This window comes from Trichosurus vulpecula, chromosome 4, assembly GCF_011100635.1.
Source record: "Trichosurus vulpecula isolate mTriVul1 chromosome 4, mTriVul1.pri, whole genome shotgun sequence".
NCBI lineage: Eukaryota > Metazoa > Chordata > Mammalia > Diprotodontia > Phalangeridae > Trichosurus > Trichosurus vulpecula.
The window spans coordinates 263,810,207-263,829,147 of record NC_050576.1 but is presented as its reverse complement, the minus strand read 5'-3'; the positions used below and the strand labels follow the sequence as shown (position 1 = coordinate 263,829,147).

Below are 18,941 nucleotides of genomic sequence, written 5' to 3'. Positions count from 1 at the left end.
TTCATAAAGCATCAGTAGGGAGGTTTCCTCAGTCTGGTTGCTCTATGATACAGATGTGGCTTGGCTCTGTGTCACTAGCAGATAACAGATAGCACTAAATTATAAGTTAGACGTGGGAATTCAAATCTCATTTCTCTGATTTATTTCTTACAAAAATGGTTGGGCAAGTTACCAATTCCTATCTGGCCTTCAATTTTGTCATCTACAAAATGGACGGCATTAGACTAGGTGACCTCTAAGGTCCAATACAAACTTAACTATCTAGAAATTCTATGAACTTTTTTTTCTGATGAAAGTATTTGCTTGTGTTTTAATAGCACTAAATATGCTGAATATAGAATTTAAAAATCATGAAAAGGCAGTACACTTACCTTTCTGTGGCACTGTGTATAAATAGCAAAGAATAGATATTCTTCTTTCATTCTTTGATTACTGTGTGTGTGTCTATCAAACATACAAACAAACTCAGAAGGGTAAAACTTTAATAATATCTTTTTTTAAAAAAGCACCAACATTTTTGTCTTTCTTTTTTTATTATTTATCACAAGTTTCTAACACATGGTGTTAGAATAATGGTCTTTGGCACCATGACTTAGAGTTCTTTTTTTTGTTTTTTTTTTCAAGTTTAACCTTTAAATTACAAACAGTAGCTACAGTAAGAATTCTTAAACCTCATTGATTAAACTAGATGGAAAAATTAAGACAACACACTTATTTTGAAGAATCCACCATCTTCCCCCACCCCAAACTTCAAAAAGAGGTTAAAAAGAAAGTAGAAAAGGGAGAAAACAGGAATAAAGAATAGAGGCAAAAAAAACCCCAAAGAAACAAAGTAGAGGAGGGGTAGAAAGACCAAAAAAGACAGGGATAAAGAGAAAGAAGGTGGGCTCAACAACTTCATTTTCCTGATAAAAAATTCAAGTACTTGAAACAAGAAATGTTATTTATAAAATTTACCTATAGTCTGGATGCAATTTTTCTACTTTTTATTTTTTTTTTACTATTTTCTGGCTTTTCAAAAATAACATTTGGATTGAAGGACACTTGGTGATCATAAGAAACTCAGTTCACTTTCATGATGACACACACTCAATGATATATACTTGAGGTAACAGGCACTCTCTGTAGTTCTCTTCTTCAGGCCATTTAAACAGTAAGCTTCTTCTAAGAGCATCACCAGAAAGAAGATGGCTTCTGAATTTTAAGGCATAAGTGAAAGAGAAATGTGCCAGGAAGCAGCCCCACAATGGGATCCTACACCCTTTGGGATTTCAATGTTGCTGTGTCTATCGCATGCACTTACATTGTCTCCCCCAAACAGCAGTAAACACAATTCTTCTGGGACTGCTTTTCTAAATTAGAAAACAAACATTGCAAACCACAAACTTCACTTGTACCTTGGTATCTAAATCATTTAGTAACTAAAACAACCAATTCAAAATTAATTCTTTCATTCTCTCCGAGAGCAGCGTAGGAACTTTTTGTTTCCTTTTTTTCTTAAGGCTCAGAGCAGACATTTGTATGTGAGTATGGAATAATTAAAAGAAAAGCTTTTTTTGAGACTTTTTTATCCCAAGTGAAGCCGCTTTGTAGAAGTTATTTAAATAATTCTCTTTTCTTCTCGCTGATAACTTGAAAAGAAACTTTTTTCTTTCTTCCTTTTTTTTGTAGAACGGCCATCCAAAAATAAAAGGTAAGCTGGTTTGATGGGAGGAAAATAATTTATGGATCAATAAATGACACTGCAATGTATCTTGTTCCATTTGTAACAGGAAGTCCTTCGTGTAAATGAGTAAGTCTTCCAGGATGCATGAAGCTCCAGCCTTTTCTGGGTGATTCAATAGAGCAATTGTACCTTAGAAATTTGCAGCCACCTCCCTACGATGAAAAGAACAGAGAAGTATTTCAGTGAAATCATTTTACTTTCTGAGGAATGCTATAATTTCAACCACATTGTCTGAGTAAGAAAACTATTTTGGAAAATTAAAGGAAAGGTTTTGGGCAAGAACAGGCCTTTTTCTATTTCAAAAAATTAAATTACGAAGTTTCTAAATTACCTGAAAGTCTTCTCCCACGCTGTTGAGAGCAATATTGATTGTAAAAGTAGATGAGTCATGATGGGGTCTGAGGGAACGCTGTCGGTCAGGAGAATATTTAACAACAAAATTCAGCAATGCAAATCCCTGAGACAACAGAATAAGCCAGAAGAATCTTTGTCAATATCTGCTTTAACACTCACATCCTCTATAGAAAACTTGGCTGTGGGGGTAGGGGTGGGATAGGAAGGGACTTAAATACCTTTGTATAGTAGCCAGCAAAGACTTTCAGTGTAACTGGTGCAATAAATTCTCTGATAAAATGAAGCCATTCATTTTCCAATCCAACTTGCTTCATGTGGATATCATCAGTTGGGACATTTTCATAACCACCAGATATACGGCTATCCTAATAACAACATCATCGCCATCAACATAAAGTCTGACCTATGTACCATTTGCATTTAAAATTTCTTGCAAGTTTTCCAACAACAAAATCTTAACAGACAGTAAAACAGCCAGCTGCTCAGTAATGACCTGCCATATGCCCTAAAATTACAACCTCAAAATAGCTTCCTTAACAACTGGATTTCCATAGCTACCCAAATGATCTAGCCATAATGACACAGAATAATCTCCAATTTTTAAAAAAATCTACATGAGGGGGTCACTAAAAAGTAAGGAGAAGCATTTTTTCTTAGATGGTTCTTCTAGTTTGTTACTGCATAGTTACATTCTAAATAGCTTACCTTTCATTAAGAGCATCAGTATTTTGAATTAGCTGCCACAGCAAAGCTGTCCCTACAGTCTTCCTCATTATTTCCTTTCAGACTCACAAAGTGATGTAGTGGCAAGGCCATATTTGTTGTCAAGATCTGGGTTCAAATCCAGACTTTGGGGTGTACCAGATATCTTTATTTTCCAGCTCATGGAATGGCTGACTCCAACATCTTGACTCTTAAGGCCAACAAGCTATCCACTAAGTTCTTTTAGAAAGTTGGCATTGCAGAAAGCAAAAGAAATACCTGAACTGATGGATTCTACCTCTCCTTTGAGTTTAGTGCTGGCAAAGAAACTGCAGGCTAAAGAATAATTGATACTTATAATGTAATCTAAAGTTTGTAAGGCACTTTACATGTCATCCTCTTCCATCATTACAAAGAAACAAACAAAAAACAAAACAAAACCTTGAGTTAGGTGTTTACTTATTACCATCTTACAGGAAAGGAAACCAAGGAGAGAAATTAAGTCCCTTGCTCATAATCACACAACTATAATGTGCCTGAGAAGAGATTCGAACTCAGGTCTTAATGACACCAAGTCCTGTGCTCTGTCCACTACCTGAAGCTGCCTCTCATTACCAAAGCAAAGTGATTCACCTAAGATCGCATAGCTAGTTAGTGACAGAGAGAAACTAGAGCTCCTAGCTGATTTCCAGTGAAGTACCTCTCTCATCATGCTATGAAATAACTAAAAATTTTTAACATTTTTGATCTGGCCTTATACAAACAGAAACTCAGATCTGACTTCCTCATCTTCTCCTGCTTATAATAATTGGTTCAATTATTCATATGCATCAGATAGAGTATTTTATATTAAAAGTTGCAGCATACATGGTGTTTTCCCCCAGACCACTGTCCATAGTGTTCCATTTCTTCAACCAATTCATCACAGGCTTTTTCAGAAAATATGGGGAACCAAAAGACATCTGGGCAAGGCTATAAAAGGAAAGAAAATCATCAAGATCAGTGGAATTTTCATGTCATGTGTTTAGTGGGGTTTTGACTATTAATTGAAAATTCAAAAGTAAAAAGAATGAGAGAATATACAAGCACTAATTGCTACTATAATATAAAACACTTTAAAATCCTTTTTTTCCCAAATTGCTGACAGTGTTAAAGATGAGTAAAGCATACAATGTTTAACAGTAGAAAGTTGGGTTTTTTAATAACTTGGTATTCTGGAGAGATAATGAATGGCTCTACTCTGAAAGGGCTTGAAACAATGTCTTTAAACAAAACTTTGGATAGTTGTACTACATCGGGGGCACTCATAAAGGGGAGCATAGCTGGTGTCAACATCATGCTTTTACTCATTGGGAGAGAATCGCAGTGAGGCACTCATCTTGTGATAGACATCCACTCTTGTGCCAAAGTCAGGTGTTAATCATGACAAGAGACCCATGAATGAGTCCATAGAGGTGGAGGGGGCCAGTGAAGTAACACAGGCAACTCTCTCCTAAAGAAAGTACAGTATGGCTCACACATATAGAAAAAAGGGTAAGAAGTTTAAAAAAAAAGCAGCAGTGGCTTGGTGGCTGTAAGAGGTTTGTAAAAACAGAGCCAAGGGAGGGATTTAGAAAAAAAAAACTGTCACATTCGGAGGACTGCATGCCAGGTCTTGCCAGAATTCAATTTGGCAAAGCTGATTATATAGAGCTGCTCCAGCTTAGCTGGGCCAAGGTGAGAAATAAAAGTTAAGGGTTTCTCCTCTGTCTTTAAGCAACCAGAAGCATTCTGAGCTGTAGTAAAGGAAGGCCACAGTGGGATCACAGAATCAAGCTCCAAAAGGCTCGTTAGTGCTAAAATGTACCTTTAAACAAAGTGGTTGCAGATAGATTTTTTAAAAGTTAGAAGACTACTAAAATGACATATGATATAATAAAAGCTAATATCTATATTTCACTTTAAAGCTGGCAGAGCACTTTACATTGTCACGATAAGATGTTCTTAAATTGTTTCCAGTTGCTATGTTCTTAAGAACAAACTACATAAAAATCAGAATTCAGCATTTTTCAAAAAATCGATTTCATTGCTTTTTGCCATAAGCTATAGTCACTCTTAACTCACATTCTTAATTGACTATTACCAGTAAATTTTCCCAAAAGAACATAAGTCCATTTCCATAAGCAATCTCCCCAATCCTGCCACCACCATTCAAGGTAATGAAGTACTAATACCCCTCCTGAAAAAATGGCAAAGCCCCTACATTTTGTTCACCACCACAAACCTGCTCCACTAAATTTTCCGTGAAGATCTTGGAATAGTTAGGGTTTATATATTTTTCCTTCCAGTCCTGCAAGGAACCAATTAAGCAGATTAAATCAGGCATATTTCAGATAGGCATATCACCAGACAAATATGAAGATCAAGCATTTTACAGAACATTTATGCTATTTATACAATGACTGCCTGCCATGAGTATGATCTAAATGTATGGCGACAATGGGACACATTTGATATTTTGACTTAAATGCTCGTTGCCTCATTCTATAAGATGACAAATGTTTAACTAAGTCTCCTAGAGTTTCACAGTCATAGAATCTTCCAAGGAAGAATGTTTCTGACAGTGCTCTCTATATAATAATAGACAGCCTATAAATGAATGCTGATCGATATATAGGAAGATGGGGGGGTAAGGAAGGGGCACGTGTGTGTATATACATTTGATAGCTAAGGCTAAATAAACATGTTGGACCAAAAGTCCATACCACTGGTGACCACTTACCTAAATTTTATTGTTTATATTTCTATTGTCAGATCTAATCACTTCTTTCTTTCTCTGATTTGTTTACCACAAACATCATAATTACTAGTTCCTACAAGTGAATTATTAATTTAATCAAGAACCACTTATTAAGTATTTCCATCTCTTGTCATCATCGTCACTTTGCAGGGTATGAGGTGAAACCTGATTTGCTAATTCTGATTTGCATTTCTCTTATTATCAGCATTTTTTCATGTGGTTCTTGATCATTTGTGTGAGGCATTGCCATAAGTACTAAAGATACAAAGACAAAAAAATGAAATAGTCTCTGACGTCTTCTGTCTGGGGAGGCAAAAAGAACATCACTGAGTCTGGCATCAGGAGAACCAGAATTCAAATGTACCCAGAGACACATACTAGTTACATCACACTGAGCATGTAACTTAACCTCTGCACCTAAGTTACCTTATTTATAAATGTAAATAATAATAACACCTCTTCCCAGGGATGTTATGAGGATTAAATCAAATATTTGTAAAAAGCCTGGCAAAACTTAAAAGTGCTATATAAATGCTATCTCTAATTATTACATACATATGGAAATACACAAAATAAATGTAACTATTAAGTTCATTCAACAAATATTTCCATATATTGATACCCGTAATTATAGCTTAGGGATTTAAAGCTCAAAAATGTGTATCCTAAATCTTATCTGTTTTATATTTAGGCATAATAGCTACCTGCACCCATTCCAAACATTTTATTATAAGGAAAATGCCCCATTTAATCTAAACACTGGGTTATTTGAAAATATAAAAATAGCAGTCATTAAAAGGGGATCAAAGCAGCAGAATTCAATGTATCTCTTTTCTTGTGACCCTTTGCTCTATTTAATCATATTTCTAGCTATATACAGAAGTAAAATGTGGCCACACAAGAACTAGGTGTCATTGTGCCAAATGAAGTGGCAAGGACATATCCAAATAACCCAAACCAAAGCAAACCCAAACAATTTCATCTGAAATATATAGATATTTGAGACCCAAGCATTTGGGAATCTCCCACTTAGAGACAGTTCTGAGGTGGCACAGTGACTAGAGAGTTTGGCGTGGAATCAAGAAGAAGACCTGAGTTCAAATCCAGCCTCAGAAAATGTATGACCCTGGCAAAGTCACTTGATGTTTCTCTGTCAATTTCCTTAACTGTAAAATAGAGATCATAATAAGATCTACTTCAAAAGATTGTTGTGAAGACAAATTAGAAAGGATCTATAAAGTGCTCAGCACAGTGCCTGGCACATGGTGGGTATTTAATAGATGCTTCTTCCCTTCCCCTTCCCTCCTCCATCTTTAAATAATTCAGACATCTACCTTAGTCCTTTACCTTATTTTCCCCAAGTAGATACGATATACAGGTATTGAAAGCTTCATTTATACACCAGGACGAAAACTTTCTTTATCTTCTTATTTGATGGTCATGAGCAGTAAAAAATTATAACATTTGGAAAATATTTAAAACTTTTTCCCCCATGAAGAATGGACTCTAATATAATAGGCATGTGATTTATCTCACACAGATTGTTGAGTTTTCAACGAGATTTTAGATTGATGCATTAATTCTATCTAGCATAAGGTATGAGGAACTTTTAGACTGTGTCTTCAATTGTTTTCTGTCTCATCATTGTGGGAAACCCAAACACTAATTATTTCACTTGGAGCCATTTTAACCAGGATAATCTTACCTCAGACAAATAAAGCTCCTGAAGTGAGGAGGAGGAAAAGAGTAGTTCCTGCCTAGTTCCTATGGCTCCTACTATATACCTCCTCCAGAGAATTTGGATGCTAATCTGAAATTTTACAGTCCCTGCCATATTTTAGGGTACTACAAAGAAATTCCCCAAGGGTCCTGATAATTCAACCCTCCAAAATTACAAACTATTTAAAAATAAGTAAAATGGGTAATTTTATCCCCACTAGGGAAAGCCCCCTTTCAGTCCTGCTCTCTTTAAGATGAGAGAGAGACAACAAAAGTGAACAAAAAGTATTTGAATGTCCCAAGACTTCAAAGGAGATCCCTGCTCTATTCAGCAGAATACATGAGTATGGTCAGATATTACTATTCCCTTGATGCTGACTGCCCCTACAAAAACTGAAAATGAAAGGCAGTTTTCATCAGACAGACTGAAATTGAGTTAAGATGATAATAAGGACAAATAAACTATAAAGGCTGATAATTCATGGACGCTAAAAGTCAATTCTTTCCCTTATAGAGGTGTGCCAACTTGCCTAATGAAAAGCTTGTCATGCAGTCATTGAGACAGTAGAGGGTTTGTCCCAGGAAGGAAGGAAGGGACAGGGAGAGGGAGAGGGAGGGAGAGAGGGAGAGAAGAAAAGAAAGGAAGGAAGGAAGGAAGGAAGGGGAAGGAAGGAAGGAAAGAAGAAAGAGAAAGACAGAGAGAAAGAAAGAAAGAAAAAGAAAGAAAGAAAGAAAGAAAAAAAAGAAAAAGACAGAGAAAGAGAGACAAAGAAAGAGAGAAAGAAAGAAAGAAAGAAAGAAAGAAAGAAAGAAAGAAAGAAAGAAAGAAAGAAGCTTTGTCAAAGGGGAAAAAGGAGTTCAAGTAGTATTGTCTTCCCCAAACCCAGACTTTCCTCATATTCTGAATGAGACAGCTCCCTGTCCATGAAATGTTTCTTGGCAACTCTTCATGCAACTTCGTAAGCACTATGACATGTGTTTTAGAAGAGCAAGATTAAGTATGAGTTTTCCAAAGCAGCGTCTGGAATTCTACTCATGTGCATCAAAGTACAATCTGTCATGTTGCGCTTGCTCAAACAAGCTTCCTCTGAGTGCTGGAGATGAAAAATGGGAGGATGCTTTTTAGGGAACAAAATATTGATGCCTTCCAGATTGGTGAAAACCATCCAGCCTGAAGGAATGGTTAATCCCAGTTAAATTTAATTGTCACATGTCATAGAGAACTCAGGGTCAGTTCTGGGCTAGCTCGGAATGGCATTAAATATCTAGGCTGGACCATTACCTGAACAATATGTATACACAAAGGAACACGTACTTCATCTTGTACCTATTACTCATTAATTATCCATATGTGTTATACCCATTCAACATTATAGGTAAAATCAAGTCACTGTTGACTCAGATACATACCACAGGATTTTCAAAAATCTGCCACAGGTCATTATTATAATGGGAAGTATTGTAATTAGCAGTGGATAATAGCCTTCCAAACTCATGTCTGTTAGAAATGTACATGAACACACCCTATGTAGCAAAGAGAATAATATTAGCAATTTTAGATGAAAACAGCAAGGGAATTAACTTAAGCTAGGGAAGAAAAACATTTTAAGTAAGAACATTTTCCTTTTTGTATTTCACACATAAGCATGCATCTTCATTTTTGCTCAAATGCACACACGATTAAAATAAACAAAATAACGTCTATTATTTTGCTGGTTTTCTTTTTAATCAAACACACAAACTAACAGTTGGCATCATTCACATGCAACTTTTAAAAAAACTTTTAAAAAAGTTTTAAAAAAAGAATGGAATGTTTTTACTCCTCTCTCATTGACTTCTAAAACCAGATATCAGAAAGTGGATTCTTATCTTAATGAACAGTGGCATCTTGGTAAAGCAGATTAAGAGCTGGCTTTGAAACTAGGAAGAGCTGGATTCAAGACCTGATACATCTGAGCTTTGTGCAAGTCACAGGAGCTCTCAGAGCACTAGACAACTCTCTAAGATGATAAATCACAGAAAAGGTGCTGACATGCATTGGTAGGGGAAGTTCCCTCTACTGATGAAATCACAGGTTCAGTCCCTACTGCTTTAAAAAAAAAGTTACTTATAAAGAAATCAAAGGCAAACACGGTGCCTATATCTTTTGTTTCCTCTCTCTTTCAAATAGAACAAATTCTGTGAAAAAAGAAAAAGCATTAAAATAACAAATTATCGCACAACAGTTTGTCATTGTACACCTACGAAATCACAGATCATGAGAAAGCAGGCTACCACTACTACTAGTTAAAGAAAGAGTCATACCCTCAAATTAAGCACACTACTCAATAATCAACTCTTGAGTATTTATTTAATGGGACGTAACTAGAATTACATCATCAACAAATGGGACTAATTCATGTTTCCTCCTCATTTTAGTCAAATCTCTGATCTGTCATAGTCATTCCGTCACTCTTTTAGTTACAAAGAATATCAAAAGGGGTTGATTTAAATTTAGCTTTCTCTGCTTCTTCTTCTTTTTGTCCAATAACAAACATGATATTGAGCAGAGAACACAAAATTGCCCATTAGACTCCAAATAATCAAGAGTTGACTGTGTCACCAACACATACATGGAGATAATCATGTTAGAAGAAGGCTACCATAAAGTATATCAAGTATAAAGCAAATGTTTCCAAAAGAAATGTTTTCCTTTTAAGTAACTATTTTTTTCAGCCTCTCAAGCGTGTTTGGAAAAAAATAACTTTTTAACTGTTTCTTGGTACTGCATCTGTCCCATATCTCTAATCCTCCACTCATCCCAGAATTATATACGGTTTCTTGTTTTTTTTATTTTGTTTTGTTTTAATTTTTGTTATTATTTTCTTCATGGTGGGGAAAACCAAGACTTTAAAAGACAATTTTGAGGCTGAAAAAAATGTTCAAATAACATAATTATGGCAAATACATTAAATTGTGTTTAATTCTCAATCTTTTCCATCAAAATTAGGTGGTGCAGTGTGAAAATATTACAGAAACTAGACTACTAACACTGTTTTATAACAAAAAGATTCCTCTTATAAACAAATACAATCTTTCTGCTCTTCTGTCTTGTATGTCTCCTTTAACTACCCCTAAGCAAACAAACAACTCTTATACTTATTTCATTTAGTTCTTCTATGACTTGAGATTCACGGGTGTAGATATACCCTCTACCAATGCAGACAGCAGCTCACCCTTGACTTAGCAGACCATCACATGAGTTACTGCAGTCAAGAGAATATCAAATCCCTATAAATACCTACTGGTGATGAGCCTCTCTGAACATACCTGGGCTGATCCTCTGTCCAGGCAACTTTAGAACTACGCAAAAAGACTTTCCATTTTTCTAGAACTTGACAAAAATAAGTGCTATGGCCTAAGGGTCACCTCTGCATCATTTTGAGCTATCAAAATATGACTACATGGGCAAACAGCTGTTCAGTCATGTCCAACTCTCCATGACCCCATGGACTATAGCATTCCAGGCCCTCCTAACTTCCACTATTTCCCAAAGTCTGTCCAGCCTCATGTTTGTTGCTTCCATCTGCTGGGCCCCCTCACACGAAAAAGAAATATTAACCCAAGCTCAACTAAGAAAACTGCATACCAACAAACCAATATCAACTGTGCCTAATTCTTTGTAAATAATATGTTTCCTGTTTTATTCCTTCATTTCTCAATCACTAAAATAACAGGCTTTCAGAAAATTACAATCCTCAACAGCAATAAAAAACAGATCCATACACTGACTTAAGCCATACAGGCAATCTTGATGTCTTCACAAGCACATTAATAAATGCTGAACACCATGTCTGACAGCGGAGCTTTCACTAACTATACCAGACTGTACCAAATGAAACCATATCATACCCAGTTCCAAGCAACAGCTGGTTGTAATAGCTATGCCCAGGAAAAGCTATTGGCAAGTACATTATTAACATGATTTACAGAAGGGGAAAATGTGAGAGAAAAGTCATTTAAATTTCTAAACCACAAATACCAAATCAATGTAGGATCACTAATGGAAACCCAGGGTCCTTGGCAGCCAGTTCCACACTCCATCAACTTTCCAGACTTTCATAACGGTTCATTGCAAAAAGCAAGTCCCCCCCACCCAAATTAACATAGTCTAAAACCACAATGTTAAAAAAAATATACATATACCAAACTAAGAAGACAGAAGAAAAGATATTTACTATAAGACAATATGCTATATCTGACATTAACTAAAGATAAAATAAAATAAAATGACACCTTTGGGGGGCTGAGCATTTGGAATGTTTCCGGAGTAGGGGAGTCTTTTTCCCTTTGTATAGTCTAAAATGAAGGAGAAGCATCGTGTAAGTTGACCTGCCATCCTCTCTCTCAGGTATTCTTAGATAAACAGAAAATAACAGCCTTTGATCAAAAGCTGACATTCTGAAATGTCCCACACGGACAACATGCAGTAACAAGCCAAGCTCACAACAGGACAAAGACACAACTCCAGCCCCCATTTCTGTTCATATGTAATAACAAAGCTCGTGCTGTAGTAGTTTTGTTTTGAGGCGTGGGGTTAAGAAACAGATGGAAGACGAAAGAGAAGGCCATTCTGTGAGGCGCTGTGAAGTCAGATTAGCTGAATATGAGCACGTTTCGTGCAAAGATTGCAACTGCTAGAGCTAAGAAGATTCAATGAATATCACAATGAATTCAATTTTGTATGAAAAACAACATAGAACACCACATGCCTTGGTTAAATTTTAAAAAAGTACTTGCCAACTTTTTTGAACATTTAACTTATCATTTTATATGCTAAGATAAAGCCAAATGACTCCCAAACCGTCCAACTCAAATGCCACCTCCTGCATGAAGTGCAGTGCTTGCCATATAGTAGGTACTTAAATGATGGATTGCCTCTACCTAGTTGGTAACCATCTTGGGGATCCTGAGCTGAAGTGAACTTAACTAATCAGGTATCCTTACTAAGTTCAGAATTAATATGATGAGCCCTGAAAAGAGGGGAGCCACAAGGTTCCCTAGGGAGAAGTGAATTAGCACAGGTTGAAAATGAAGCAGGTTAAAGTCCCAGGTCAATCAAGAGTGTGAACAGATCAGGAATAGCTCCTGTACTTATAGACTGGTTGAGTCAGGGAGACATAGTCTTTGGGAAAAAAAAGTCTAAACAATAAAAGTAAACATTTATAAGTGATATAAAAAGAAATATTGTTTTATAGTAATTGCCATGAAATGTGCTGACATTGAAATAGGAGACCAATGACTATGTGGTCTGGGCCAATGACTATGTGGGCCCCCAATTTATAAATGGATCGTCTTCCAAAAACTCTAACTGCTAATCATTTGTTTGAGCCTTGAAATACATCTTCCTACAGAAAGAAAATGTAATAAGTGATGGCGAAATACTTGGGCTAGACAATAAAAGTATACATGATACTGTTTCTAAGAGGAAATGTTTTCTGAATTTAAAAAAGAAAAACCTTGTATATGAACTTAAACAACACAACCAAGTATTTTGGGACCTGCCTGTTGAGTAATACATCCCTACCGTCCATTATATCAATAGACTGAAAATTCATAAGGAAACCTACATCCTGGCACAGTAAAATTGCTAGGTGTATAGTCACAACTATTTCTAGTCAGACCAACTAAAAATTTTAATATATTTTATGTCAGACATAACATAATATTTCATATGATATTTGTGAGCTAGCTACTAGGGTATGTAAAACATCTTTTCCCCTCTTGCCAAAAGTACTCCAAGCCAAAGCTAGGATTGTTGAGAATTTATCTACCCCAAGTAAGTGGCCAATACAGTAGCAAACCCATGGCCACTGTTCAATAAATATTTGTTGAGGAAGACAACTCCGTTCTGCCAAAAAAAAGGCAATGAAATGCTTATCGGATCCAGCCAAGGGGATTGCTTGTCACTAAAAGACTCAAGGATTCCTTGTACAGCTAGGCATTCTGGTGTACTGCAGTGGTATCAAACTCAAAAAGAAATGGACCCTGGCAGAACACAGATTGATTATTAAAAAAAAACATAAATTAACATTATCTATGTTGTATCCTTATTTATTTGCTTAAACATTTTCCAATTACGTTTTAATCCAGCTCAATGGCAATGGGGAGTTTAAATTTGTCACTGGTGACAAATGTGACACCTCTGGGTGGAAAGAAGGATGGTTTCTGAACCACGAGAAACCTAGATTTGAAACCAACTTTCGAAGCTCACTGGCTGTGTGGCCCTGAGAAAACCACTCAACTCCTTTTGACTCCATCTGCATCTCTAGAAATCAGGATAATAATACTACCATAGATATACTGAAATATTTATTTTACATGGCTATTATGAGAATTAAATGAGATGTGCAAACTTTCAATGGCTGTGAAACTGTCAGTGGGGATGATGATGATGTCAGGAGCACAATAATAAGGCAAGACTCACTCATTCGTTATGGTGGCCATTGGCCGTGGCCCCAGTAACAGGGTCTTGACTGTGCATTCAGATATAGGACACTCATAAAGCCAATCCAACAAGCATTTGTGAAATTCCAACTATGCCCAAGAGCACTGGTGGTAGGTGCCAGTGACACAAAGGCAAACAAAAAAAACAATCCCTGCTTTCAAGGAACGGACATTCTTCTAGGGGACACAGTTTCTGCACACTTTAATAAGCACAGGATAATTTGAGGAGGCAGAAGGCACTAACGACCCAAAAGGAACAGAGACAAGGCTTGCAGTAGAGGGTGGCACCTGAGTTAAACCTCAAGAAAAACTGAAGATTCTAAGGGGCAGAGATAAGAAGGGAGCATATTCCAGGGATAGAGGATAACCTGTGGACAGGCATGGAGGCCAGAGATATGATAGCAAGTTCAAGGAATTAGATAATTTGAAACTTTCTGCCCTGTAACTATTAGTGATAAATTACTCCAACCCATTTCTATTATTTTTCTCTTTGGGATTGAAAGAGAAAAATTTTATCCTTAAAAAGTAATCTGCCAAAATCATTCTGTTTTTCTAGAAAGGTATTTCAAAAAAATTGGCTAGTACTCATAAGTAGAAAGACATACATACAATTCAAACATGACAACAACAAGAGCCAAGAGAGAATAAAGCTAACTGCCATTGGGCACCTTACCATTTCCCTTGCATTTCGGCAAAGGGCCATATCAGGGTCCAATTTATCACGGACAAAATAGTTCCTTTCATTCATCTCGGATCGGAGAGTCTGCCCTTTAATCAAGTACACATTAGCCATGTATGGGATATTCCATACCCCTCTATGAAAGTAAACAGGAGACATTCTTTAAGATCACAAATGCAAAACATTCCAGGATGTATTTCATCTATTTGTACTGATAACATCACAGCTTTCATGTGTAAATAAGGTCACTAGAATCCTAGAATCAGAGCAGAAACTTCAGAAGCCTCCAGCTTCAATGTGTAGATAAAGAGACTGAGGCATGGAGAAGCTGTGACTTACTCTCTAGGTCACTGAGTTTTGGAGATTAGCGTTTGAATCTAGTTCTTGGACTTCAGAATCAATCCTTGCTTCCACCATATCACCCAAAAGACCCCATAAAATACTCACTGATATTTTACAATAAGTTAAAAAAAAACAATAGCAATTGTAGGCCTCTTGGAGAAATTCCAGTTTGGAATTCCTGCCTGACAGCTTGAATAAATAACATACCTCGCTTATCCCTTAAAAGTATGCACACTGAAACAGGCTATGGAAGAGAATGTGTTTTTCAGCAAGTATGTGAGGCATTCTCTGGGCAGAAGGCATGAGCCATGCCATATAGCAAGCTCACCCCACCCCAGGGTTAGCATTTGTAATGACAGAGAATTTAATATGCATTGTTTTCTGCTGTTCTTTCTAGCTCACTCCATGTTTGGACCGATTGAGTGAAATACAAGGATAGGAAAGCCTCTGTCTCCAAAAGGTTGTGACTCATGCTTTAGAGAACAAGAACGGAAGAGTTTCACTTTCCCGAGGTTCATTTCAGATGTCTTTTTCTCCCCAAAGCCTTCTCTGACTTTCCTCAGCTGGAAGTGAATCCACTTCTTGGAGTCTTTCACGCCTTTCTGTCTAACCTCTCCTGTGCATTTAGAATTTCAGTTTGACAGATGAGGAAGTTGAAGCAAACAGGGTTAAGTGACATGCCCAAGGTGACATGGCCAGTAAAGTGTCTGAGGCCAGATTTGAATTCACGTCTTCCTCACTAGGCCTGCAGCTCTATCCACTGAGGCAACCAACTGCCTCTCTCTCTATAAAATATATATAATATAAAAGATATAAATATACATATATATATGTTTATGTGTGTGTTTAAAGCCCTACTCCTTAATATAACTACATGACTTAAACCTCTTGTGGGCAAGAAATATGTCATTTTTTTTTTCAATTTTACAGCTCCAACATCTAGCATAGTATCTTATAACAGTCATTTAATATTTTTGTTGAATTTAACTGAATTGAAAAAAATATGTATAATTAGCCCCAGGTATACCCTACCATAGTTGTTTTCCAATAACACCGTTAATATGCATAATTAAGGTCAAATCCAAAGCCAGGCTCTACTGAATGGCATCCCAGTTTAGTTTATCCTTTCCTTGGGTACTTAAATATGAAAGAAACAATTTAATGGAAAGCGCCAGGGCCCTTAACCTGTCAGTAACAGCCTTGTTTGCAAAATAGAGAGTAAGAAGTTAACTATTGTAATACTTCTAGAATTCAAAGAAATCACAAAACACGATATTAACCAAACTTTTAGCCCAACTTCTTCAAGTTCAAAGTCACTGTACCATTGGTCATCCCATCCCTCCAGCCTTTTAAAAAGAGGTGAGGAGGGGGCCAGGGGCTGGTTCCCAAATCCCCAACATCCAGCTGTATTTCCTCACCCTCTGCCTTTTGCAGCTTGACAGAAAGCTCTCTGTATTTTTTCCTTTGCTTTCCATTCTTTTGAGATGGAGTGTACTTTCCCCACTGTCAACAAAGGATTTTTTTTTCAAACTCTGTATAAACTCAGGAGAGTTGTCTCTAGCTAGATCATAAATTAGAGATTAATTCTCTAATCTTTAGGGAGGAAAAGGTTTCTCTGCCTTCCCACTCTTTTTTTTTCAGCACATACACATTCTAATATTCCAATAGCTTCCACAAATATGCTGGGTCATAACAATGACTCAAAGATATCAGATCTCCAGTCTTCAGGTCTGTTAAGGGTATCCATGAAATTTTTCCTAGTTCAGATGGGACCATTCTCAGGTCTCCAGAAAAGGGCCCTTCTAAGATTTTATAGTCCAAATGCTGGTTGTGAAAGAATGGATTTTCCAATTATAACAGTATTGTAATCAATTGATTCCTTGCTCAATATTGTTTTATCTAATACTAGCCCATTAACTAAACCTATACGTGTATAACAGTATTAAAAAGAAAGACATATACATTCTGACTGAAGGATTAGGGCTTTCTGGAGGCAAAGGAATTATACATTAAAAAAACCCTCACAACATATCTTTTAAAATCTCACAACTGGATTCAGAAAAATTAATCATTGTAACAATACGTGATAATTCAATTTTAATAAAACTGATGAATTGACACCATGATATCTTTGTTATGCTAAGACTTTGCCAATGTGGATTTTAGATATGAAATATTATTTTTATTAATTATATCAAGGCCATTTATCAAAAAGTTTTATGTCACTGCATCAAGGAACAAAGACAAAATAAAACAAACAGAGCTGGGGCCTAGAATAATTTAAATGCAAATTGGAACTCTCTGCTCTAGGTTCCTACAGCTATGAACTTCTAACCCTGCTGCTACCCACTGCTCATATCAGGCTGCAGCTTATAAAAGCAATACAAGTGTCAACAAAAGATTACTTAATATTATAATGAAGTGGAATCTTCACATTACACTGGTGGTACCTGACGGCTTTCCAGGAACAACTTTCAAAAGTATTTTTAATAACACTTATATGTATTTCAGTGTAAACCTTTTCTACACTGAGAGAAGGAAAAACACATAAAGAAGAGGCAACATGACACCACAGAAAGAACTCTGGATTCAAAGTCAAAAGACCTGGGTTTGAATCCTAGTATTGCCATTCATTACCAGTGTGCCTTCGGGCAAGTCCTTTAACCTCCTAAGAATTTCACAACTACTTCTTCAGTTTGCTCAGCTGCAAAATGAGGGCAGTGGATAAGATGACCTCTACCTTTAAACCTTTTGTGGTTCACTCATTTTCAGTTGTGCCAACCCTTCATCACCACATTTGGGATTTTCTTGTGAAAGACACTGGAGAGCTCATCTTACAGATAAGGAAATTGAGGCAAATAGTGTTAAGTGGATTGCCCAGGGTCAAAATAAGTGTCTGAGGCCAGATTTGAACTCAGGAAGATGTGTTTTCCTGACTCCATCCTGGGTGCTCTATCCACTGCACCACCTAGCTGCCTACCTTTAAACCCAGGATCCTGTGATTTTTAACTATTCTACTGTACAGGGGAAAAAACCCCACAAAATATGAATTTCTTTGTAATTGTGGAATTTTGTGCTTCTCTCTCTAAGTAGGGCTGAAATGATTGTGAGAATTCAGGTAGTTAATTGAATTTTATCCATTTATTTCCTTATCGGCAAATGGATATGTATTCACACTAAATAAAAGTTTATAAAGCAAAAAGCAAAAAAAAAAGAGCTTAGTATGTAAATTCTTCTGAGAAGAAAAACACATGGGAAACAAATTTTCTAAACTATTTAAATGAATCATCAATCATATTTACATTGTAAGGATCTAACTTCTTATACCTAGAAATTCAAATATGAAAGTACTCACTATACAAATGTGAGTTGTCATCACTACTATCATTATCACTATTATTCATTATACATAAGCCTGGCATGGTAGATAGAGAACTGTCCCTAGAAACAGCAAGACCTTTCTTCAAGTTCTGCCTGCAACAGTTATGGCCTGGGAGTCACTGAACCTCTCAGCGCTCTAGGCAATTCTCTAAGAATACAAACTGCAGAAAAAAGTGTCCATCTGCATTGGTGGAAAGAGTTCCCTTTAACCAATGCAATCACAGCTTGCTGAATCACAGCTAACCAATAAAATCACAGTCCCTATCCCCATTAAAGTTTGAGGAATTTAGCTGTTTAAGCAAACTATTTTACATATTTCCAATAAATCTCTCTCTCTCTCTCTCTTCCTCTCTCTCTCTCTCTCTCTCTCTCTCTCTCTCTCTTCCTCTCTCTCTCTCTCTCTCTCTCTCTCTCTCTCCTCTCTCTCTCTCTCGCTGTCTCTCTCTCCTCTCTCTCTCTCTCTCTCTCTTGATTTGTAGTTAGAAAAGAGCTGAGTTCAAATTCCATCTTAGTCACTTAGTAGTTGCGTGACCCTGAGCAAATCACTTAACTTTTCTGAGCCTCTATTTTCTCAAATGTCAAAGAGGAATAATAGTAGACCTTACTCTACAGAACTGTTGTGAGAATCCAAAAGGAGAAGATACATAAAGCACTTTGCAAAACTTACATCAACATATGCACATGAGCTATGACTATTGCCATTTCCTATCAGAAACCCTTATCAATCTTAGATCCCTTGTCTACATCTCAGAAAATTAACTGAGAAAATTCTG

At 36.6% G+C, this 18,941-nt stretch overlaps 1 protein-coding gene across 1 annotated transcript in view; it reads right to left on the bottom strand.

Annotated features, from left to right (window-relative positions):
* Window positions 1–1,702: 1,702 nt before the first annotated feature.
* The window catches only part of PLOD2 (procollagen-lysine,2-oxoglutarate 5-dioxygenase 2), a 107,426-nt gene continuing 90,187 nt past the window's right edge, over window positions 1,703–18,941 (bottom strand). Inside the window, 8 exon segments of the mRNA XM_036755999.1 lie at window positions 1,703–1,878; window positions 2,058–2,183; window positions 2,299–2,445; window positions 3,650–3,754; window positions 5,046–5,111; window positions 8,691–8,804; window positions 11,556–11,618; window positions 14,440–14,581. Coding sequence (XP_036611894.1) covers window positions 1,723–1,878; window positions 2,058–2,183; window positions 2,299–2,445; window positions 3,650–3,754; window positions 5,046–5,111; window positions 8,691–8,804; window positions 11,556–11,618; window positions 14,440–14,581 — 919 coding nt within the window. The 3' untranslated portion in view covers window positions 1,703–1,722.